Below are 23,443 nucleotides of genomic sequence, written 5' to 3'. Positions count from 1 at the left end.
GACAAAAGTGGATGACCAAGTTATGAAGATGCTGTTTCTTTGGGTCATCTGTTGTCAGAGGCCACATGATCCTCTCGTTCCTTTGGGAGTCTGTGGAACAGGGCAAGAATGTGCTCCTTAAGTGCACAGAGAGAATCTCCCTGCCTCCAGTTGTAGTCCGAAATGAGGCTGGCCAGTAGCTGAAACTCAATCGCCTGCTCCAGCTGGGCTTTTTAATGGTAGAAAAGCATGGCCTGATGATCAACTCCTGCTCCTCTTACGGCCCTTTCGTGATTTGTGTAGTACAAAGTCTTGTAAGTGGATTCTATTCATCAGGCTTGGTTATGAATTTACAACCCTGTTTTTTTTTCCATGTTGCGCTATTCTGTTAGACACAGGTGCTGGCCAGCGACATGTAGTTTTAAGTAAAGAAGTGCACCTCATTCGTGATGACTCCAGAAGCCAAGGCTATAAACACAATTGGGTTTTGGACGGACTGGCACCGGCTTTTGTCTTTGCTTTGTTGCCAGAAAATGAACTGTGGCTTTGTGGCGATACATAACTCACTGGCTTCTCTCCACGCTGCACGATGGAAAAAAAAACAAAAAAGCACATTTGACTCTTAAAAGATTATACAAATGTAATTGAACCATATTGCCTCTTATGTGAGCGCCCTGCAGTGAAATGAAGATTTTACTTGACAAATGGGCTGGAGAAAATAAACTGGCATGTATTAGTCATATAGTGGAGTGATGTGCTTTTAAGTCATCTGATGGAGGGTTGGAGCCTCTTTTAGTCTGTCCAGACGAGCTTGTGCGCTTCCATGACGTCTATGCTGACTTTTTCTGCACCCTTTTTAATATCTTAAGGCCGGGTAGTTTTACACTCCCTTTGATATATCATAAAAAGGCTGTTTCTACTTGTTTGACTTTTTTGTGATTTGATGGATGTTGCATTTCCTGCAATACCACATGCAAAAAATAAATTAGGTTTAAAAGCCCCACAGCCCTCGCCGGGTTATTCCGGTTCCGGTGACCATGGATGAGGTGCTGGCTGTCCAGAGTTGGGACCCGGGGTGGACCGCTCGCCTGTGCATCGGTTGAGGACGTCTCTGCGCTACTGACCTGTCTCCGCTCGGGATGGTCTCCTGCCTGGCCCCACTATGGACTGGACTCTCACTGTTATGTTGGATCCACTAGGGACTGTACTTAGAGGGGGGGGTTACCCACATATGCGATCCTCCCCAAGGTTTCTCATAGTCATTCACATCGACGTCCCTTGTGTGGGCTCTGTGCCGAGGATGTCGTTGTGGCTTGTGCAGCCCTTTGAGACTTTTGTGATTTAGGGCTATATAAATAAACATTGATTGATTGAATGATTAAATCTCTATTCAGGCATCTTTGAGTGGAGTTTGCATGTTCTCTCCATGCATGCGTTAGTTTTCTCTGGGTACTTTGGCTTTGGGATTGGATATTCTTTGGTGTAAATTGTGCGTACATTTTGCTCTACAGTCACTTGTATCACCCATTTTATGAGTCTGTTTGCAAGATTTTTGACTCTGGAGGCTTTTCCAGATTGCAAATGAAACCACAGCCCACCTTTCTTTAAAGTATCATAATTTATCTTTGAACATGTATACTGTAAATACAGTACAGGCCAAAAAATTGGACACACCTTCTCCTCAATCAATGCGTTTTCTTATTTTCATGACTATTTACATTGTAGATTGTCACTGAAGGCATCAAAACTATGAATAAACACAAAAAAAGGTGAAATAATTGAAAACATGTTTTATATTCTCGTTTCTTTAAAATAGCCACCCTTTGCTCTGGTTACTGCTTTGCACACTCTTGGCATTCTCTCGATGAGCGTCAAGCACACCTGTGAAGTGAAAACCATTTCAACCTCTTGTAGCTCATCGAGAGAATGCCAAGAGTGTGCGAAAAAGTAATCAGAGCAAAGGGTGGCTATTTTGAAGAAACTAGAATATAAAACATGTTTTCAGTTATTTCACCTTTTTTTGTTAAGTGCATAACTCCACATGTGTTCATTCATAGTTTTGATGCCTTCAGTGACAATCTACAATTAAAATGAAGAAAACACATTGAATGAGAAGGTGTGTCCAAACGATTGGCCTGTACTGTATATATCTTGAAGATGAACATAACTACTATTTATTTTCCAGACAGTCGAGAAAAGAAAAAAAAAATCCATAAACAATGTATCGATTCACCCGGTCACAACATTAGGTAGACCTTTACACTTTTGGGTAAAAAGCTGCTTTTATCAGCATTTATGTCACTGCATGCCGGTGTTATTATGCGCATGCCAAGATTAGATGGAAATCATACTTTTTCGTGCCTTTTGTTGGCGTTTTGTTTAGTGCAACGTTGCCAGACTGCGAATCCCCGCGAACAGAGGCATCCAAAACTGTTATTCACAGACACATTTTCCTTAGGTGTGAATGTGACTGTGAATGGTTGTTTGTCTCCATGTGAATAAGCAGTAGATAAGGATGTTACAATGAATGAATCACACCAAAGCAAAACAATGTGGTTAATAACCAAGTAAAGCACATGTAGCTTGGCATGTATCCATTTCAGATGATAGGACGCAATATGTCACTGCATACGGCAACAGCCAAATGTGAGCTTTTGTAACCCGTTTTAAATTGGTTTTATTATTATTATACATACCAAATAATATATTGTGATATACACTATATTGGGGCGGCGTGGCGAAGTTGGTAGAGTGGCCGTGCCAGCAATCGGAGGGTTGCTGGTTACTGGGGTTCAATCCCCACCTTCTACCATCCTAGTCACGTCCGTTGTGTCCTTGGGCAAGACACTTCACCCTTGCCCCTGATGGCTGCTGGTTAGCGCCTTGCATGGCAGCTCCCTCCATCAGTGTGTGAATGTGTGTGTGAATGGGTGAATGTGGAAATACTGTCAAAGCGCTTTGAGTACCTTGAAGGTAGAAAAGCGCTATACAAGTATAACCCATTTATCATTTATTATATTGCCAAAAATATTTGGCCACCTGCCTTGACTCACATATGAACTTGAAATGCCATTCCATTCCTAACCCATAGGGTTCATAATGATGTTGGTCCACCTTTTGCCGCTATTACAGCATCAACTCTTCTGGGAAGGCTGTCCACAAGGTTGCGGAGTGTGTTTATAGGAATTTTTGGCCATTCTTCCAAAAGCGCATTGATGATGTCACACACTGATGTTGTTCAAGAAGGCCTGGCTCTCAGTCTCCATTCTAATTCATCCCAAAGGTGTTCTATCGGGTTCAGGTCAGGACTCTGTGCAGGCCAGTCAAGACCATCCACACCAGACTCTGTCATCCATGTCTTTATGGACCTTGCTTTTTGCACTGGTGCACAGTCATGTTGGAAGAGGAAGGGGCCCGCTCCAAACTGTTCCCACAAAGTTGGGAGCATGGAATTGTCCTAAATGTTTTGGTATCCTGGAGCATTCAAAGTTCCTTTCACTGAAACTAAGGGGCCAAGCCCAACTCCTCCTCCACCAAATTTCACACTCGGCACAATGCAGTCCGAAATGTATCGTTCTCCTGGCAACCTCCAAACCCAGACTCGTCCATCAGATTGCCAGATGGAAAAGCGTGATTCATCACTCCCGAGATCACGTCTCCACTGCTCTAGAGTCCAGTGGCGACGTGCTTTACACCACTGCATCTGATGCTTTGCATTGGACTTGGTGGTGTATGGCTTAGTGCTCGGCCTTGGAAACCCATTCCATGAAGCTCTCTGCGTACTGTACGTGGGCTAATTGTAAGGTCACATGAAGTTTGGAGCTCTGTAGCAACTGACAGAAAGTCGGCGACCTCTTTGCACTATGCGCTTCAGCATCCGCTGACCCCTCTCTGTCAGTTTAGGTGGCCTACCTCTTCGTGGCTGAGTTGCTGTTGTTCCCAAACTCTTCCATTTTCTTATAATAGGAGCGAGGAAATTTCACAACTGAATTTGTTGCACAGGTGGCATCCGATGACAGTTCCACGATGGAAATCACTGAGCTCCTGAGAGCGGCCCATTCTTTCACAAATGTTTGTAGAAACAGTCTGCTTGATTCTGTCCACCTGTGACCGGGCCAAGTGATTAGGACACCTGATTCTGATCATTTGGATGGGTGGCCAAATACTTTTGGCAATCTAGTGTGTATCGTTATAGCAGGAAGGTGCAAGATACCGTATATCGCAATATAGATTTTAGGTCATATTGTCCCCCCTAATATATAGTTAGATAGATGGATGTTGGTGTTGCTTTTTTATATGGAGTCTACTTCATATTTTTAACAGAAAAAAATCATGCATCTCATTGCATGTTTTCCATGATTATCTCAGTGCACCCGGCTCTCTTTGAGCTAATTGAGTATGTTAATTGGGGCGGCCTCCAGGGCACGTTACAAGCTTGATCCGGCGCTTTTGGCTTGTTCTCACTTGCCGCGTCGCATCTGTCTCACCTAATTGTCACACCCCTGTTCTGCTCCAGCCAACTACCTTCCCCTTTGAGGAGGCACACGCTGCTGCCATCAAATCATCAGTGCCGCCGTGTCCCAGTGAAAGCAGCGGTCGCGTGTCAGGCAAACAGGGCAGATGGAAAAAAAAAATTGGAAGGATTCCTGCTGAGAGATATGTGCCTTCCCGTTCCACTTCCTTGACCCCCGCCGACTGCCTGCATCCCCCCCTGCTCCGGCCCGTTGACAGTCAAACAGCTTGTGGCTGATGTTGCGGTGTTTAGTCAGGTCACTGAGGTTCATCCCTGACACAAGAAACGTCAACTTGGCTCTTTATTTAGCATCTAAGCCTGCTGAGAGAAGCTCAAAGTACATGTTTGGGTTCACCCTTTTGTTTAGAAGTGAGTAAATCATTCTATATTGCTGCTTTTTAAGCACGCACCGAACGTAAATGTTGACCATCACCACATCATCGTCTTTATAAAACTGTTTGGTGTTCCCCTACTGTGTGCCCATGTTTGTTTGTGGTCAAGGGTGTGGCACTCTTGCCTAATCCCCAAGTCTGCAGCTGTAAGTGCTGCGGCAAGAGTGGCGAACATGTTTAGAATTTGAGTTTCTGTTTGAGAATGCTTCCCTGACCCAGACCTGAGGCAGCAAGAAAACACTAACCTTTTGTTCATAAGTTTGCAATGCAACCTTAGGGCACTGTTTTTCAACCACTGTGTCTGTAAAATATAGTCTGGCGTGTCGTGGGAGATTATCTAAATTCACTTGTTTGGGTTAAAATATTTTTTGCAAACTAGTAATTATAGTCTGCAAATGATGTGTTGTTGTTGAGTGTCTGTGCTGTCTAGAGCTCGGCAGAGTAACCGTGTAATACTCTTCCATATCTGTAGGTGGCAGCCGGTAGCTAATTGCTTTGTAGATGTCGGAAAAAGCGGAAGGCAGCGTGCAGGTAAAAAGGTGTCTAATGCTTAAACCAAAAATAAACAAAAGGTGAGTGCCCCTAAGAAAAGACATTGAAGCTTAGTGAAGGCTATGCAGAACGAAACTAAAACTGAACTGGCTGCAAAGTAAACAAAAACAGAATGCTGGACGACAGCAAAGACTTACTGTGGAGCAAAGATGGCGTCCACAATGCACATCCAAACATGACATGACAATCAACAATATCCCCACAAAGAAGGATAAAAACAACTGAAATATTCTTGATTGCTAAAACAAAGTAGATGCGGTAAATATCGCTCAAAGGAAGACATGAAACTGCTACAAGAAAATACCAAAAAAAGAGAAAAAGCCACCGAAATAGGAGCGCAAGTCAAGAACTGAAACACTACACACAGGAAAAAACTGAAACACTACACACAGGAAAACAGCAAAAAAATCAAAATAAGTCACGGCGTGATGTGACAGGTCGTGACAGCACACCTACTTTGAGACAAGAGCTATAGTGATGCATGGTCGGTTTCGTTTTAAAGTCATATCCAACACTTGCGACAACGACTTTTTACTGTCAACCAACGTTCCCTCTAAGGTGTGCGCCTGTGCAATTGCGCACTGCTCAAGCGTCCTCTGCGCACGGCAAATCTATGCCACGCACAAAATCTAATAAAAAAATAAGCGCATAATAATTTTCGACACACGGACACGACAGAGAAAACAGTTTTCGTCATCATTGTTCAAATATTGTAACGTCTGTCGAGACGCTTTGAGGACATGAATTCCGTCGATCACTTTACTGAGCAAAACTCTTTATTGTCGGCCATAAACACATCACCAAAAAATTAGTAAAAAAAATTATATCTAGCAAAACTGGTCATTTTCTGCAGACAAACCAGACCAAAAGCAACTTTGTTATATAAACAGCAGCCGCTCGCTCTTTCTCACTTGCGCCAACACATGCACATATGGCACTTAGCCAGTGATGCGTTTACAGCCACACAAAAAGTCGGACAACTCCAACACCACACATAAAGTGTCATTCCAGGTCGTTACACTATGATTTACCAATCAAATGTGTGCGTATTCTAGTGTCATTTATTAGGAATATTAATTTATAAATATTAATCATGAAATGCTGTAAGTATATTAAATAAATACTAATAAAAATATTTTTTTTACAAACAGGAAGTTGCAGGAATGTACACATGATCCCCTGCTTACATCTCATTGTGCAACATGTGAATGTTTTAATGGGGACTAAATGCAATGTCTGAAAGGGGTACAACTTATTTCCAAAGCAGGACCTCCACCCAGACAAACAATACAAGTACACAGTTCATGAAAAACAATATATTTTGTTATTGTCATTGTAAGTGGGCCTAAACAGTTATATTAGAAATGGAAATGACTGCTGTCATTTGATTAATAAGAGAAGGTTGTCTGTCTATCTGTGTTGGCCCTGCGATGAGGTGGGGACTTATCCAGGGTGTACCCCGCCTTTCGCCCGAATGCAGCTGAGATAGGCTCCAGCACCCCCCCCCCCCCCCCCCCGCGACCCCGAAAGGGACAAGCGATAAAAAAATGGATGGATGGATGGAGATTGAACTTGTTATTTAGTCAGGTTTGTGACAGGTGTGCTGCTGGTGTAGCCACAGTGTGCACGTCTGATGTTGCTCACATGGGCTCCACTGAATGCTCAGGGAGTTTTTGCGTTTGCTCACACACATGACAAATTAGAGGGAACATTGCTGTCAACTGAGTTTTGTTTGTTAATGATTTCTGCTGGTGGTGTGCCTCCGGATTTTTTCAACGCAAAAAATGTGCCTTGGCTCAAAAAACGTTGAAAAACACTGCCTTAGGGAATTAACAGAAAGAAGAAAATAACATAAATTGAACTTGTCAAGGTGGTAAATTGGGCTGGCAGTGAAGCAGTCTGACGTTAATTGAAGTGGCACAAATGTCAAGGTTCAGTACGGCTATAATGTAAATGTAATCTACCCATCTATAGTCTGCACCACATCACTTATTTTAGCCCAAAGTTGATTGTAACCTTTTTTTTTTCCTGTCTATTTCTTTACAGTCGTGCAATCAAGACCAATCAGGATCTGCTTCCAGAAACCCCCTGGATAAATATCTTCTACGATGACTTCTGGGGCACCTTGCTCACACACAGCGGCAGCCATAAGTCGTACCGGCCACTGTGCACCCTCTCCTTCCGCTTCAATCACGCTGCCGGTGGGCTGGATCCTTGGGGTTACCACTTGGTTAATGTGGGCCTCCACGGGGCAGTGACCGGCCTTTTTACGTGGCTGGCTCATCTGCTGCTGGGCGGAGGCTGGTGGAGCCTACTGGCCGGCCTGCTCTTCGCGTCCCACCCCATTCACACCGAAGCGGTGGCGGGTTTGGTGGGTCGGGCCGATGAAGGCGCCGCCTTGTTCTTCCTGCTATCCCTGCTGTGCTATATACGTTACTGTAAGCTGCGGGGCAACGCCGGACCGCTGCGGCTTGTGGCTTGGTTCCTAGGTAGCCTGAGCTGTGCTGCATGCAGCATGCTCTGGAAAGAGCTGGGAGTGACTGTGCTGGCCGTATCGGCCCTTTACGATGTCTGCATTTTGCACCGATTGAAGCTGCGACAGGTCGTCACGCTTCTTCATAAGGTAAGCATTTGATCCGTTGTAATGCTGCTATATGACGCTGTGTGAAATCAGGTGTCCTTACCCAACACTACAGTACTAATAACTCTTCCCACCAATTGGAAAACTGGTGTGTAAAAAAATTATGCTAAAATGAAAAATTACTATTCAGGTGTCTCTTAAGCAGGGGTGTCCAAACTTTTTCCACTGAGGGCCGCACACTAAAAAATGTAATCATGTAGGGCCCATTTATACATTATACATTTTCAAAGCCAGTACAATTTTTTAAAGACAAATAAACAGCCTGCATGTAAGCTTTGTGTTTTGATGAGGGGCGCGCTGTAAATAATGGACAGATAATTAGCGTGCCATTATTAGGAATTATTTCTTCTTTTATATAATATATATATGTAGTAATTTTGATAAGGAAATCATATTACAAGTACTTGCCTAATCTCTGATTAATAAATTAGTTTGTCATGAATCTGACCATAAAGTCTATTTCGGCTATTAATATGAAATACTAAAACAATAATGTTAAAATAGCAAAATCAAGTACGACATTCCGTTACTATATTTATTTCTGGATTTTTTCCAGTTATATTAATGTATGTGGATAAAAATAGTTGAGTAATTAATGTACCGTATATTCCGGACTTTTAGCCGCTACCTTTTCCCCACGCTTTGGACCCTGCGGCCTTTACTAATTTATGGATTTTTCTTCGCTAGTGGCCATCATTTTTGGGGGATTCAACGAAATACAGAGACTTAGACAATGAAAATGTGTTTTATTGTCTGTGCTGTGTCGCCATCTTTTGGACGAGTTCACTTACTGCAGGTGGAAAATGTATTTTCTGTTTCGTTCCTTGAACCGGATGTATTTGTCCATAGCGTTTCCGCTAAAAAGGATTCTTCATTCATCATTTCAAGCAACATTTGTAAGTTTTACAATATAACTAAAACAACTCATACTTACTAAACTGTCCCATGTGTGAGGTCTGTCGGAGTGTTTTCATGCATATTCGTACTTGTTATCGTAATGTAATCAAGCTAGCGTCATTAGTATTAGATGCTGCTGCCTCTGATTCCTGGCCAGTGCCCCAAAAAATCAAATAAAATACAAGCCGTGGCATCTTTTGATACACGACAAACATTTCTTCTTATTTGGCTGATTCAACAATCAAACTTCATTGGTGGGAACATCATCGGGCTGGAAGTGGTTTGTGTTTTGCCATCATTTTTGCTTTTGGTCGCGTGACTCGTATGGCTCCATGACCTAATTATCCATTGACTGTGACACTCGAGAGAGTTTTAAGATGGCCGTTGGGAGCATAAAAGCATTGGATAATGTGCACGCATTTGTTTGTAGTAACAATCAAGGCGATATTCAGATGCATGTGATGGAAAGTGATAGGCATTTTTTTTTCCTCGTCTCCTTTGAAGCACCCGACCACTACACTGCCATTTTTTCCCTGCAGCACCTGTCACAAGTATTTACTGCTGGCTGTCGTTATGACGCCCACGCTTCTCTGCACATCGTAACACAATACAATGAGACGTGTGCGTAAATGGGATGAAAGGTTTTTTTTTTGTTTTTTTTGAGCAACCGGTGCAAATGACCGTATTTGGCACATGCCCTTGATGAAATGAGCAGAGAAACAGCTTCATATAATAGAGGTAACACCACTGAGGAAATGTTTGAGCACAAAAAGACACAAGGCTTCCTTTCAATGCTCAGCAGCACTTTGCTCACCCACCTCTCATGATTCAAGTGTTGTCTGACTTTGTGTGTCCTCTGGAGGATGCTCAACTATTCTTTAAGCTTCTAGGGCACGGAAGCAAAAGTTGGACTTAAAAAGGAATGAAGATAATGTCATACCGACAAATATATTGCACTCAGTCTAAGGAATTTCATTGTTATAAGGGAGGGGTGCATACACTTTTTCTGCAGGTGAGCTACTTTTCAATTAACCAAGTTGAGGGGATCTACCTCATTCGTATACAATCGCGATCAACAGTTTACATACACTTGTAAAGAACATAATGTCATGGCTGTCAATGAGTTTCCAATAATTTCTACAAGTCTTATTTTTTTTGCAATGGAGTGATTGGAGCACATACACTACCGTTCAAAAGTTTGGGGTCACATTGAAATGTCCTTATTTTTGAAGAATAAGCACTGTACTTTTCAATGAAGATAACTTTAAACTAGTCTTAACTTTAAAGAAATACACTCTATACATTGCTAATGTGGTAGATGACTATTCTAGCTGCAACTGTCTGGTTTTTGGTGCAATATCTACATAGGTGTATAGAGGCCCATTTCCAGCAACTATCACTCCAGTGTTCTAATGGTACAATGTGTTTGCTCATTGGCTCAGAAGGCTAATTGATGATTAGAAAACCCTTGTGCAATCATGTTCACACATCTGAAAACAGTTTAGCTCATTACAGAAGCTACAAAACTGACCTTCCTTTGAGCAGATTGAGTTTCTGGAGCATCACATTTGTGGGGTCAATTAAACGCTCAAAATGGCCAGAAAAAGAGAACTTTCATCTGAAACTCGACAGTCTATTCTTGTTCTTAGAAATGAAGGCTATTCCACAAAATTGTTTGGGTGACCCCAAACTTTTGAACGGTAGTGTACTTGTTGGTCACAAAAAATTCATGAAGTTTGGCTCTTTTATGAATTTATTATGGGTCTACTGAAAACGTGACCAAATCTGCAGGGTCAAAAGTATACATACAGCAATGTTAATATTTGGTTACATGTCCCTTGGCAAGTTTCACTGCAATAAGGCGCTTTTGGTAGCCATCCACAATCTTCTGGCAAGCTTCTGGTTGAATTTTTGACCACTCCTCTTGACAAAATTAGTGCAGTTCAGCTACATGTGTTGGTTTTCTGACATGGACTTGTTTCTTCAGCATTGTCCACACATTTAAGTCAGGACTTTGGGCAAGCCATTCTAAAAACATTACGAAGGACAAGTGGTAGAACATTTATTATTAATCTAATTGTTCATTTACTGTTAATATCTGCTTACTTTTTCTTTCAACATGTTCTATCTACACTTCTGTTAAAATGTAATCATCACTTATTCTTCTGTTGTTTGATACTTTACATTAGTTTTGGATGATAGCACACATTTGGGTATCAATCTGATACCAAGTAGTTACAGGATCATTCATTGTTCATATTCAAAGTCCTCATGTGTCCAGGGACATATTTCCTGAGTTTATAAACATAATATACATTTAAAAAAAACAAAAGACGATGTTGTGATGCCAAAAAATATCGATATACTCATAGTAGTATCGACTAGATACGTGCCTGTACTTGATATCATTATAATGGATGTTAGGTGTAGATCCACCAATGGCGTTTGTTTACATTTTGATGCCGGTGAGCTACTGTGTGTAGTGAATCATGTTTAGCTATTCCTCGTCCTGCAGGGATGATACTTGTAAGAAACTTACTTTATTTGTCTCCACAGAGACCAGGATTAGTGATTTAGAAGTCGCTGAAACAATGCCGACGGCGGATGGACGTTACCCGCTAGCTAGCTAGACATGTCTTAAAGCACCTCTTCCTGAGGGCGTTACAGTGTTATAACTTCACCTTTTGCGTTAGTTTTTTAGCCAAAATGCGTCCGTTCTCCCTTTTCTGTCTCCACACTGTGTCTGTTTGTAAGTACTCCGTGATTGTGTGCCGCCGAACATGCTCCTCGGCTTGTAAACCAGAAATCTCACGACGTGACTTTGACGCGGGCGCAGGGGGTTGCGGACCGGTACGTTTCCGAGACGGTATCGTACCAAAAATGGTTCAATAGTATCGCGGTACTATACTAATACCGGTATACCGTAAAACCCTACCTCCTGATCACTTTCAGTCATGTTTACCTAATGCATTGATGACACCTTGCAGCTTGAACTACATGCATTATCGCGATAGGGCGAGAGAAAAAAGATCAGTCTATTCTGTCTTGTTTAAATGTTTAATGTGGTTTAGTCATTTGACAAGTTCCCCAGAGGCAGATTGATCTCCTACATTTCACCCCACTGTCTCACTGCCCCGATATCGACTTTTGAGTGAGGCTGTTTCCACTTAAAGCAAATGCCACGTGGTGTGCTAAACTTAACCCACGGTGCTAAGACTGCATTGCTCACAAAGAGTGAGACAGGGCGTTGTTGCCGTGACTGCTTCCACCTTGTCAGCGGGCGTTGCTCCAGACTCAAAAGCAACTTGATCAAAAGAGAATCGTTTTGTGTACAACTTACTGTAAACAAAGAAGTGAGGTTACGGCTCACAGCGGGTTATTTTGCTCTGAGACAAACAAGGAACTCTGCGGCTTGTCAGGCACTTTATTTTTTTGCAAACTACAGCTATCCATTCTGTAGCGAGAGAGCAGTAAATCAGAGAGTCTCTGTGAGAGTGAGGATTTCTTGATGTGCAGCTCTCGACTGACAATTTTCATGATCAGACCATGTTATTTGGCAACATCGCCGATGGTATAAAAAGAATCCCAAACAAAGAGCTGTCATCATCTCTAAAGTGGGTTTCTCCCGTGCTTGCCAGCTCGCATGTAGGCCACTAACTTCTCAAAGAAAACGCATCAATGGGGGAAACTGCATTTCTTTTATGACCTGTAATAACAGTCTGCTTGCAGCCCATCTTTTCCTTCAAGTGAGTGGATTGAACTTCTTCAGTCGGACTGCAGCTTCTGGCTGGATGCATGACTGACAGACCGCAGTGAGCTGGCGTTGTCTTTTATTACGCTGCTTAAGTAGTTTGACATTTAACGCTGGAAATGGGTGAGAGGGTCTGCTTATCTGATTGTCTCTCCCAGTGAGTTACAGTAGATGTTCATATCAGCTAAAAATCTTTTTGTCTGACCGCTATGTAAATTGTTAGGAGCTTAAGTCGAATTGTTGCGGTAGCTTCTGGCTACAATACTTATTTAACCAGAAGTTACCCACAAATGCTCAATGAAAACTGAAGGTAAGAAGACATCTTTCCTCTGTGTAGAGATGGGCGATACAGTATATCCTTACATCTAAGTTACCCACAAATGTTCTCAATGAAAACTGAAGATAAGAAGACATCTTTCCTCTGTGTAGAGATGGGCGATACAGTATATCCTTACATCTATATCCACGCCTCTTGCGATAACAATATATAACAACAATACATTTTCTAAGTTACAAAGCCTTAATTTAGAGTTGTTTGGACACTAGGGGAACATATAAGGGTTAGGGTTAGGGTTACTAATAAGCAATAATTCTGAGGTTATTGAGGGAAGACTCTTAGTTAATGGCTTACCGGTTGTATAATAAGGCCATGCAGAATAAAGCATTAATACATACTTAATAATGACTAATTAAGAGCCAATATGTTACTAATTTGCATGTTAATAAGCAACTAATTAATGGTGAATGTGTTCCCCGTACTAAAGTGTTACCCAATATATTTCGGTAACACTTTAGTATGGGGAACATATTCACCATTAATTAGTTGCTTATTAACATAGTATGTTCCCCATACTAAAGTGTTACCTTCACCATTAATTAGTTGCTTAAGACTTAATTTAGAGTTATTTGGACACTAGGGGAACATATTAGGGTTGGGGTTACTAATATGCAATAATTCTGAGGTTACTGAGGGAAGACTTTTAGTTAATGGCTTACTGGTTGTATAATAATGCATGCAGAATAAGGCATTAATAAGTACTTAATAATGACTAATTAAGAGCCAATATGTTACTAATTTGCATGTTAATAAGCAACTAATTAATGGTGAATGTGTTCCCCATACTAAAGTGTTACCCAATATATATTTGGGTAACACTTTAGTATGGGGAACATATTCACCATTAATTAGTTGCTTATTAACATAATATGTTCCCATACTAAAGTGTTACCTTCACCATTAATTAGTTGCTTATTAAAGTAACAAATACTTAATTTAGAGTTCTTTGGACACTAGGGGAACATATAAGGGTTAGGGTTAGGGTTACTAATAAGCAATAATTCTGAGGTTATTGAGGGAGGACTCTTAGTTAATGGCTTACCGGTTGTATAATAAGGCCATGCAGAATAAAGCATTAATACATACTTAATAATGACTAATTAAGAGCCAATATGTTACTAATTTGCATGTTAATAAGCAACTAATTAATGGTGAATGTGTTCCCCATACTAAAGTGTTACACAATATATTTCGGTAACACTTTAGTATGGGGAACATATTCACCATTAATTAGTTGCTTATTAACATAGTATGTTCCCCATACTAAAGTGTTACCTTCACCATTAATTAGTTGCTTAAGACTTAATTTAGAGTTATTTGGACACTAGGGGAACATATTAGGGTTAGGGTTACTAATATGCAATAATTCTGAGGTTACTGAGGGAAGACTTTTAGTTAATGGCTTACTGGTTGTATAATAATGCATGCAGAATAAGGCATTAATAAGTACTTAATAATGACTAATTAAGAGCCAATATGTTACTAATTTGCATGTTAATAAACAACTAATTAATGGTGAATGTGTTCCCCATACTAAAGTGTTACCAAATATATATTTGGGTAACACTTTAGTATGGGAACATATTCACCATTAATTAGTTGCTTATTAACATAATATGTTCCTCATACTAAAGTGTTACCTTCACCATTAATTAGTTGCTTATTAAAGTAACAAATACTTAATTTAGAGTTATTTGGACACTAGGGGAACATATTAGTGTTAGGGTTAGGGTCACTAATGAGCAATAATTCTGAGGTTATTGAAGGAAGACTCTTAGTTAATGGCTTACCGGTTGTATAATAAGGCCATGCAGAATAAAGCATTAATACATACTTAATAATGACTAATTAAGAGCCAATATGTTACTAATTTGCATGTTAATAAGCAACTAATTAATGGTGAATGTGTTCCCCATACTAAAGTGTTACCCAATATATTTCGGTAACACTTTAGTATGGGGAACATATTCACCATTAATTAGTTGCTTATTAACATAGTATGTTCCCCATACTAAAGTGTTACCTTCACCATTAATTAGTTGCTTAAGACTTAATTTAGAGTTATTTGGACACTAGGGGAACATATTAGGGTTGGGGTTACTAATATGCAATAATTCTGAGGTTACTTAGGGAAGACTTTTAGTTAATGGCTTACTGGTTGTATAATAATGCATGCAGAATAAGGCATTAATAAGTACTTAATAATGACTAATTAAGAGCCAATATGTTACTAATTTGCATGTTAATAAGCAACTAATTAATGGTGAATGTGTTCCCCATACTAAAGTGTTACCAGTGTTATATTTGGGTAACACTTTAGTATGGGGAACATATTCACCATTAATTAGTTGCTTATTAACATAATATGTTCCCCATACTAAAGTGTTACCTTCACCATTAATTAGTTGCTTATTAAAGTAACAAATACTTAATTTAGAGTTATTTGGACACTAGGGGAACATATAAGGGTTAGGGTTACTAATAAGCAATAATTCTGAGGTTATTGAGGGAAGACTCTTAGTTAATGGCTTACTGGTTGTATAATAAGGCCATGCAGAATAAGGCATTAATAAGTACTTAATAATGACTAATTAAGAGCCAATATGTTATAATTTGCATGATAATAAGCATCTAATTAATGGTGAATATGTGTTCCCCATACTAAAGTGTTACCTATATTTCAATATATTATTTGGCATATGAAACTATTTCAAAATGGGTACAAAGGTTACTAATTCGGCTGCTGGCATACCCGATAACATCTTCTGTCATTTCTGGTTGTATTATTTTCTCAAAACTACCATATTTTCTAGACTATAAGGCACCCTTAAAATCTTTTTTTTCCCTCAAAACTCGACAGTGTGCCTTATAAGGAATAAGTTTGGTTGAGCTTACCCACCTCGAAGCTATTGTGTAATGATAAGTGTGACCAGTAGATAGCAGTCAAACATAAGAGATACGTGTAGGGTGCACTATGATGGCAATATGTCTCAAGTAAACAACACCAACATTTTTAATGTTCCATTGAAAATATAGAACATTACACACTGCACTCCAAAGTCTTTCAAAATGTTTTAGTACGACTTTGGTAAGCTATGAATCCGCACCGCATGAGTGATTGTCGGCGCATTAAACATGCAGGTATTATTATGGTGTGTGTATAAGGTAAGACATATTATCTGGTGTTTTGTTTCGCAATATTATGCAAAATAACATTTTTTTTTACCTTCTGGTACCTGCTGATCTGTATTTGGGATCCGTACCAGTCCTGAAAAATTGTGCGCGTCCGCCTTTGTAGTTTGTGCCGACACCGTAGTCGATAAGCTTCTTCTTTTTCTCTATCTTCTTGTTAAGTGGCATTCATCCTCCGCTGTTGCCATTTCTAACATAGAAGTAAGAACTTTACATTACTTTATCTGTCAGTAAACTCGCCATAAAAGTGCTAAAACATACCGGTATAGTGAGTTGACATTATTCACCCAAGAAACTTTAGTTATTAGAGTTCCGGTCGGACGGTTTTTCACCGTGTGGTTGTTTCCGGATGAGGAGATGCTGCTCCGTTATTGATTTAAGTAAAGTCTGAATGTCATTAAAACAGTTAGCTCCATCTTTTGGCACTTATTCCACTCCCGTCCTTGCACGCTACACCGCTACAACAAAGATGACGGGGAGAAGACGCTGCCGAAGGTGAGCCATGCAACATTTTGACCAAATATTCACCATTACATGTTATGTAGACCACAAGGACGTGTTTTCAATTTAGAAAAAAATTAAAATAATATGACTCCTTTAATGCGCCCTATAATCCGGTGCGCCTAATATATGAAAAACGATCAAAAATAGACCATTCATCGTCACTGCACCTTATAATCCGGTGCGCCCTTTGGTCCGGAAAATACGGTATTATTAATTTACTTAATAATTTACTGTTAATATCTGGTCACTTTATGTTGTGCCATGTTCCATCTACACTTCTGTTAAAATGTTTGGATACTGTACAATAATTTTGGGTGATACTAATTTGAGTGACAGCTTTGTTCGTTCCGTCTTCTAGAGGGCATCGATCCACACATTTCCCCCACAGCCCACTGTGTTCTGTCTTTGGCTATTGATTTAGCTTGTTTCCAGGTGGTATTTCTGTTTGTGAGGCTACCTACTGTTCTTCTCCATGCTGTTAATGGTTTGCCCCTTTTTCTTTTGCTTCCTAAGGCTTTCCATTCCTCTGCTAGTTTGGGTATTTGGCATTCTCATGACTAAATGTTCAGGATCATTTAATGATTAGATTTCTGATCACAACCGTAATCACAGCATGGCGGTGTAGCAATGTCAATTAATATTTAAAATATTTGCTCATTCCTTTTAATTGCATACATCATTAATAATAAAGGCAATAATGCAATATACTAAACAAAAGCACAACCTACTGTTGGCTCTTAGTTTCTAAGTCTGGAAGTTATACCAAAAAAAAAAAAAAAGTTTTGTGAATATACAAAAATATAAAACTAATCATTGTAGTATTGACAATATGAAGATACTATACTTGGTATCGTTACTGTTATGTAATGTGTTTATGTTTCATCTATAAATTTGCACCAAATGGGTTTGCTGGCAATTTCATTGTACAATGTACAATGACAATAAAGATCTATTCTAGTATATTCTATTGTTATGTGTATCGATCCACCCACCCCATTTACATTCAAGCACTCTAGCTTAGCTGTTATGTTAGGTATACTTTTTTGTAACCCACTATGGTGTGTAGTTAAGCATGTTTAGATATTTCTTGTCCTTTAGTGATAATAATACTTGTAAGGAACAGTACAAACAACATACAATGCTACTTACAACGGTAATTTGTAAAAAAAAACATGGATGTACATTGATTTTTTTTTTTTTCCAGCCCCCGTAGTATTTTATTTCGCCTTGTGTGTTCTGTGTACCTAGGTGTTAATTTAGGTACAATTTAGTTTAGACTTACAGTACATCACAGTCTAGGAACGTAGCTCACGAGTAACCTGAGGACCACCTGTAGGTCAAATAAGCAAGCCCTTATGCTATAAGAAAAAAAACAAGACAAATACATGGAAAGGTTTAAAAAAACAATTTCATAATGTGTATAGAATGCATGTTCAAAAAACAAAACAATAGTTTTAAGTCTATAGCTCACAGTGGGTTCTCTGCTCTACATGTGCTGTCTCCATGTGTGCCATTAAATCAAGCTGAGGTGCCAGCAGGCTTGATTAAAGCTTGGCCGTGTGCTGAGCTGCTTCCAGTCTGCGACTTTATAGCATCCGAGTGCTTCATAGTTGTTCAGGGTAGGTGTGTGCATTCGTGTGTGTCCACAATTTATGTGGAAAAACACGCTTTTACGAGACTATTTTCTGCAGACTGTGTTTTGTTGACTCATTCCAAAATCTGTTCCAAATGGACGAAGGAAATCTCACAATGTTGAACTTATTTCCCTTATATAATGGAATACATTGGCTGAATGAGCGTGTATCGTACACCTCGGTCTCCTTAGACGCATCCTCGCTCATCCATGCGGACTGGACACTGGCCGAGAGTTAGTGGGCGACCGAGGGTGGAGTCGGCTCTCTTGGTTGCTTTGTTGGGTCTGCTCCTGTCTCTGGCCATGCTTCCCCCCACCCCAGCAGACAATGGCGTGGAACACCGCAGAGGCCACCACAGCATGTGTTTTTTTTTGTTGTTTTTACTTTTGTAGCTGTTTGTAGAAATGGCTGGTTGCATCAGCTCTGCTCTTTTACTGTCTTTATTGTCCTTTGTGTTCTTTGATTTTTGATGTTTCCCTCTTACACACATGCTTATGTGTGCTATGGCTATGATTTTTCCCCCCCTTGGCCTCAGTCTGGACAGCTCCCCTCACCCCCCAGCGTTTACCTGTTTCTCACCTTTTTTGTAAGGGGCACCGGAAGTTGGCAGACCCGTCAGCGATCCTGTTCTGTCTCCCTGTAATGTCACAGCCCGGCCCCCGGCCAAATTTTTTTAACCCGATGCGTCTCCCGAGTCAAAACGTCAGGGTGTATTTTGAGGTGAAATTTCAGGTAGCCATTCACAATTAAGGTAGAACAGCATGTACGGTCAGAATACATTTTTTGATTAATCTGCGTATTAATGCAATGTTTTTTGTGATTATTCACATGGGCCACTGCCATTATGATGTGCAGTGATGTTTTTAAATGACCGTAAGTCTTGAACTATACAAAGTATTTCAATGGTTGGGATCTGCGCTTTTTTATGATGTACTAGTTACTATGGTAATCTAAGTCACAGCAGCTCAGACGAGGCACCAAGCAGTGTGGGTGTGGAGCGTTTCCACAGAGTGTTTCCAGAGCGGCCAGCCTGAAATGCGGGTGTCAGGGACAGACGCGGAAGGAGATTTTTACAACAAAGTTCTAAAGCTTAGTGATATATCACATATATCAGATTGTAGGTGGGTTTATTTTTTACCCTTCGTGTTCATATTTCGCTGTGTTTGTTGCATTTTTGTTGCGCTTCGCTTGATTGTAAAATATGTCGATCGAGAGGAGGTGTGACGTTCATATGTTGTCAATATTCAGTGTTTTATCGGTCATAGTTAATATTGTAAATCCCACATATGTTTATTTTCATGTACATTCTGGGTGTCTCATTCAGTACAAAAAATTAAAATTCAATTCCGGTTTCAAGGCGTTTACCTGTTTCTCACTAATGTTTGTCTGATATTGAATGGGATTGTGCTGAACATCTTAATTTCCCCTCGGGGATTAATAAAGTACTTCTGATTCTGATTATGTTATTAGTTTTGTTCCACAATAAGGAAAAGTGCAAGTGCAAAATATACAACGTGGTGATGAGGAAAGCCATTTCATTCTCAGGAAACAGCTCTACAATTTCAGTCTCCATTTCTGATGAGGTGCAGCCTCATTTTCAGCCACAAGGGCAAATGTTTGGACTATAGTTTTTTTTTTCTACCTGATACTGCATTCCTTGTATAAGCCTAGTGAGGAACAGTAAAGGCCAGAGGGGCTGATGTTTCTCAGCCAACAAGGATGAGAGCTCTTTGAAACTGTGATACGAAATCTGATGCTTGGAAGTGTAACCTGGAAAAAAAAAAAAAACAACGATGTTGATGATGTCCTGTCAGGAAAAAATTCAACCTCTTATATTCATCATCGTAGAAAAGTCGAGACGTTCGTCTGAGGTCACTTTGTCCGAGTCCGACGCACGCTGACCCAGACTTTGACAAATCATTTCTAAAATCTTGGCACAGGCACAGCATGGCCCTTAGTGAATGTCAAGCTGACATGCTTTATCTTTTCACACCTCCCATTTTCTGTTCACACTTAGTGCAAGGTCACTGCTTGCGGCGTGTGTGTGTGTGCGTGTGTGTGTGTGTGTGTGTGTGTGTGTGTGTGTGTGTGCGTGTGTGTGTTATGTGTCTGATTGGTGACAGAGCTGACAGGGGTTACCTGTGCTGTGCAGTGTTCAAGGAGGCCAGTGAGAGGTCACTGATGTTACATACTACTGTACGGCATGAAAAAGGCACCTAGGTTTTTGTACGCTCCACTCTTTGTGTGAATCACATTTGAAGAAAAACATCTGCTATAAGTTTTCACTGGTTTTGGTATCCTTTTCTGTTTATATATTTATTACAGGGATAGTGGGTATTAGGGTTGTACGGTATACAGGTATATTAGTATAGTGACGCGATACAAATGAATAATTTTCGGTACTATATCGCCTCTGATACGTACCGGTCCCGCAAACCCCCCCACCACCTACCCCCACCCCCCGCGCGCCCACGTCGTCGTAACGTCATGACATTGCTGGTTTTACGAGCAGAGGAGCATGTTCGGCAGCGCACAATCACGGAGTACTTACAAGCAGACGCGGTGTGTAGACAGAAAAGGGAGAACGGACGCATTTTAGTAAGGCTGAAACGACGCGTCGACGTAGTCGACGTCATCGGTTACGTAAATACGTCGACGCCGTTTTTGTGCGTCGACGCGTCGCATAATGACGTCACACTACCGTCATGGCGAAGCGCAAAGCAGACGATCAAAGAAGACGATGCGAGCGGTGCGAGCGAGGGGGGAAAAGCATGCCAAAAGTGGTCAAAAGTGTGGGAGTATTTCAATAAATGGCCTAATAATGTTGTTGTATGCACACTGTGTCGAGCGGAAATGGCCTATCATAGCAGCACAACGGCTATGAACGAACATTTGAAAAGAAAACCATCAACTAGTCAATCGTCCGTGCGAGCATACGTTGTCATCATTACACAAAAACATGAATGTGTCATTTGTATCTGCTAGGGGTGTAACGGTACGTGTTTTGTATTGAACCGTTTCGGTACGGGGCTTTCGGTTCGGTACGGGGGTGTACCGAACGAGTTTTCTAAGCTAAAGCTAAAGTCTTAACAAGCTGCTTTGCTCCGTCTGCCTCTGTCCCAGCACGCAGCATTGTCCCACCCACACAACCATCTGATAGGTACACACGCAGCATTGTCCCACCCACACAACCATCTGATTGGTACACACGCAGCATTGTCCCACCCACACAACCATCTGATTGGTACACACGAAGCATTATCAGCCAATCAGCAGTGCGTATTCAGAGCGCATGTAGTCAGCGCTTCAGCGTGGAGCAGATAGGTGTTTAGCAGGTGAGCATCAGGCAGCGGACTCTCCCCAAATGATAATAAACACCACCCAGTCAACTACTAGTAACATCACTATGAGCCCGTTGACCTTCTAGAAACTTAAACTGCAGCTCAGCTCACTCGCAATCCTGGCTTGAGGTGAAGGCTAATTACCTCTCAGTTCCAGCCACATCGACCCCTTCTGAGCGCCTATTTTCAGCTGCTGGGAATATTGTAAACAAGAAAAGAAGCAAAGCATGTAGACATGCTAACTTTTCTTCATTACAACTGTTAGACACTCACTGGAATGAGTAGAATTGGTTATTGTGTACTGTGTTGGACTGGATGTTTGTTTTGCACATTTTAAAAGCAATACTTAATGTTTACAGTGCTCCAGAATATTTAGATTGGCACTTTTTTGTATTGGATGTTTATCTTTATTTTTGCACATTTTAGCAAATAAGCAATACTTTCACTTTTGTTGAAATGTTTACACTGTTGTTACAGAATATTTCGTTTTGCACTTTTTTGTATTGGTTGTTTATCTTTATTTTTGCACATTTTAAAGCAAAATAAGCAATACTTTTAATTTTGAAATGCTTATACTATTGCAGAATATTAAGATTTGCACTGGATGTTGACTTTTATATTTGCACATTAAAAAGCAAATAAGCTACTTTTAATTTTGTTAAATGTTAAAAGTTTTAAATGTTTACATTGTTACAGAATATTTAGTCATGTTGTTGTCAATGTTGACTGAGTGGCCATACTTCTTTTTTTTTGTAAATAAAAGCCATGCCTTTTGAAAAAACGGGCCTACATTTATTTGTTCATCTTCATTTTGAATAAAAAAATAATCGGTAAAAGGAAAAATAATCAATAGATTAATCGAAAAAATAATCTATAGATTAACCGATTAATCGAAAAAATAATCTATAGATTAATCGATAGAAAAATAATCGTTAGCTGCAGCCTTACATTTTAGCTTTAAAACTAACGAAAAAGGTGAAGTTATAACTCTGAAACGCCCTCAGGAAGAGGTGCTTTAAGACATGACTAGCTAGCTAGCGGCTAACGTCCATCCGCCGTTGGCAGTGTTTAAGCGACTTCTTTAAATCACTAATCCTGGTCTCCATGGCAACAAATAAAGTAAGTTTTCTTACAAGTATCATCCCTGCATATATATATAATTATATATATATATATATATATATATATATATATATATATATATATATATATATATATATATATATATATATATATATATACTGTATATATATATATACTGTATATATGCATTTATATATATATATATATATATGTATATATATATATATATATATATATATATATATATATATATATATATATATATATATATATATATATATATATATATACATATATATATATATATATATATGTATGTATGTGTATATGTATATATATATATATATATATATACATACTGTATATATATATATATATATATATATATATATATATATATATATATATATATATATATATATATACATACTGTATATATATATATATACATACTGTATATATGCACACACACACAGCCTGGCCAAATTATTTTAACCCAATGCGGCCCCTGAGTCAAAACGTTTGGGTACGCTTGATCTAAAGTCTAGTCAGGGTGTATTTTGAGGTGAAATTTCAGGTAGCCATTCACAATTAAGATAGAAGAGCATGTACGTTCAGAATAAATGT

The 23,443-nt window shown here is 39.8% G+C and overlaps 1 protein-coding gene across 2 annotated transcripts in view; it reads left to right on the top strand.

Annotated features, from left to right (window-relative positions):
- The window catches only part of tmtc2b (transmembrane O-mannosyltransferase targeting cadherins 2b), a 220,694-nt gene that overhangs the window by 80,648 nt on the left and 116,603 nt on the right, over positions 1 to 23,443 (top strand). For both annotated transcript variants that reach the window (XM_062036009.1, XM_062036008.1), the window contains one exon: positions 7,483 to 8,059. In XM_062036009.1, the coding sequence (XP_061891993.1) occupies positions 7,483 to 8,059 (577 nt within the window). The remainder of the gene's footprint in view (positions 1 to 7,482; positions 8,060 to 23,443) is intronic.

This window comes from Entelurus aequoreus, linkage group LG24 (assembly GCF_033978785.1).
Source record: "Entelurus aequoreus isolate RoL-2023_Sb linkage group LG24, RoL_Eaeq_v1.1, whole genome shotgun sequence".
NCBI classification, from domain to species: Eukaryota; Metazoa; Chordata; class Actinopteri; order Syngnathiformes; family Syngnathidae; genus Entelurus; species Entelurus aequoreus.
This window is presented reverse-complemented; position numbering and strand designations above follow the sequence as displayed.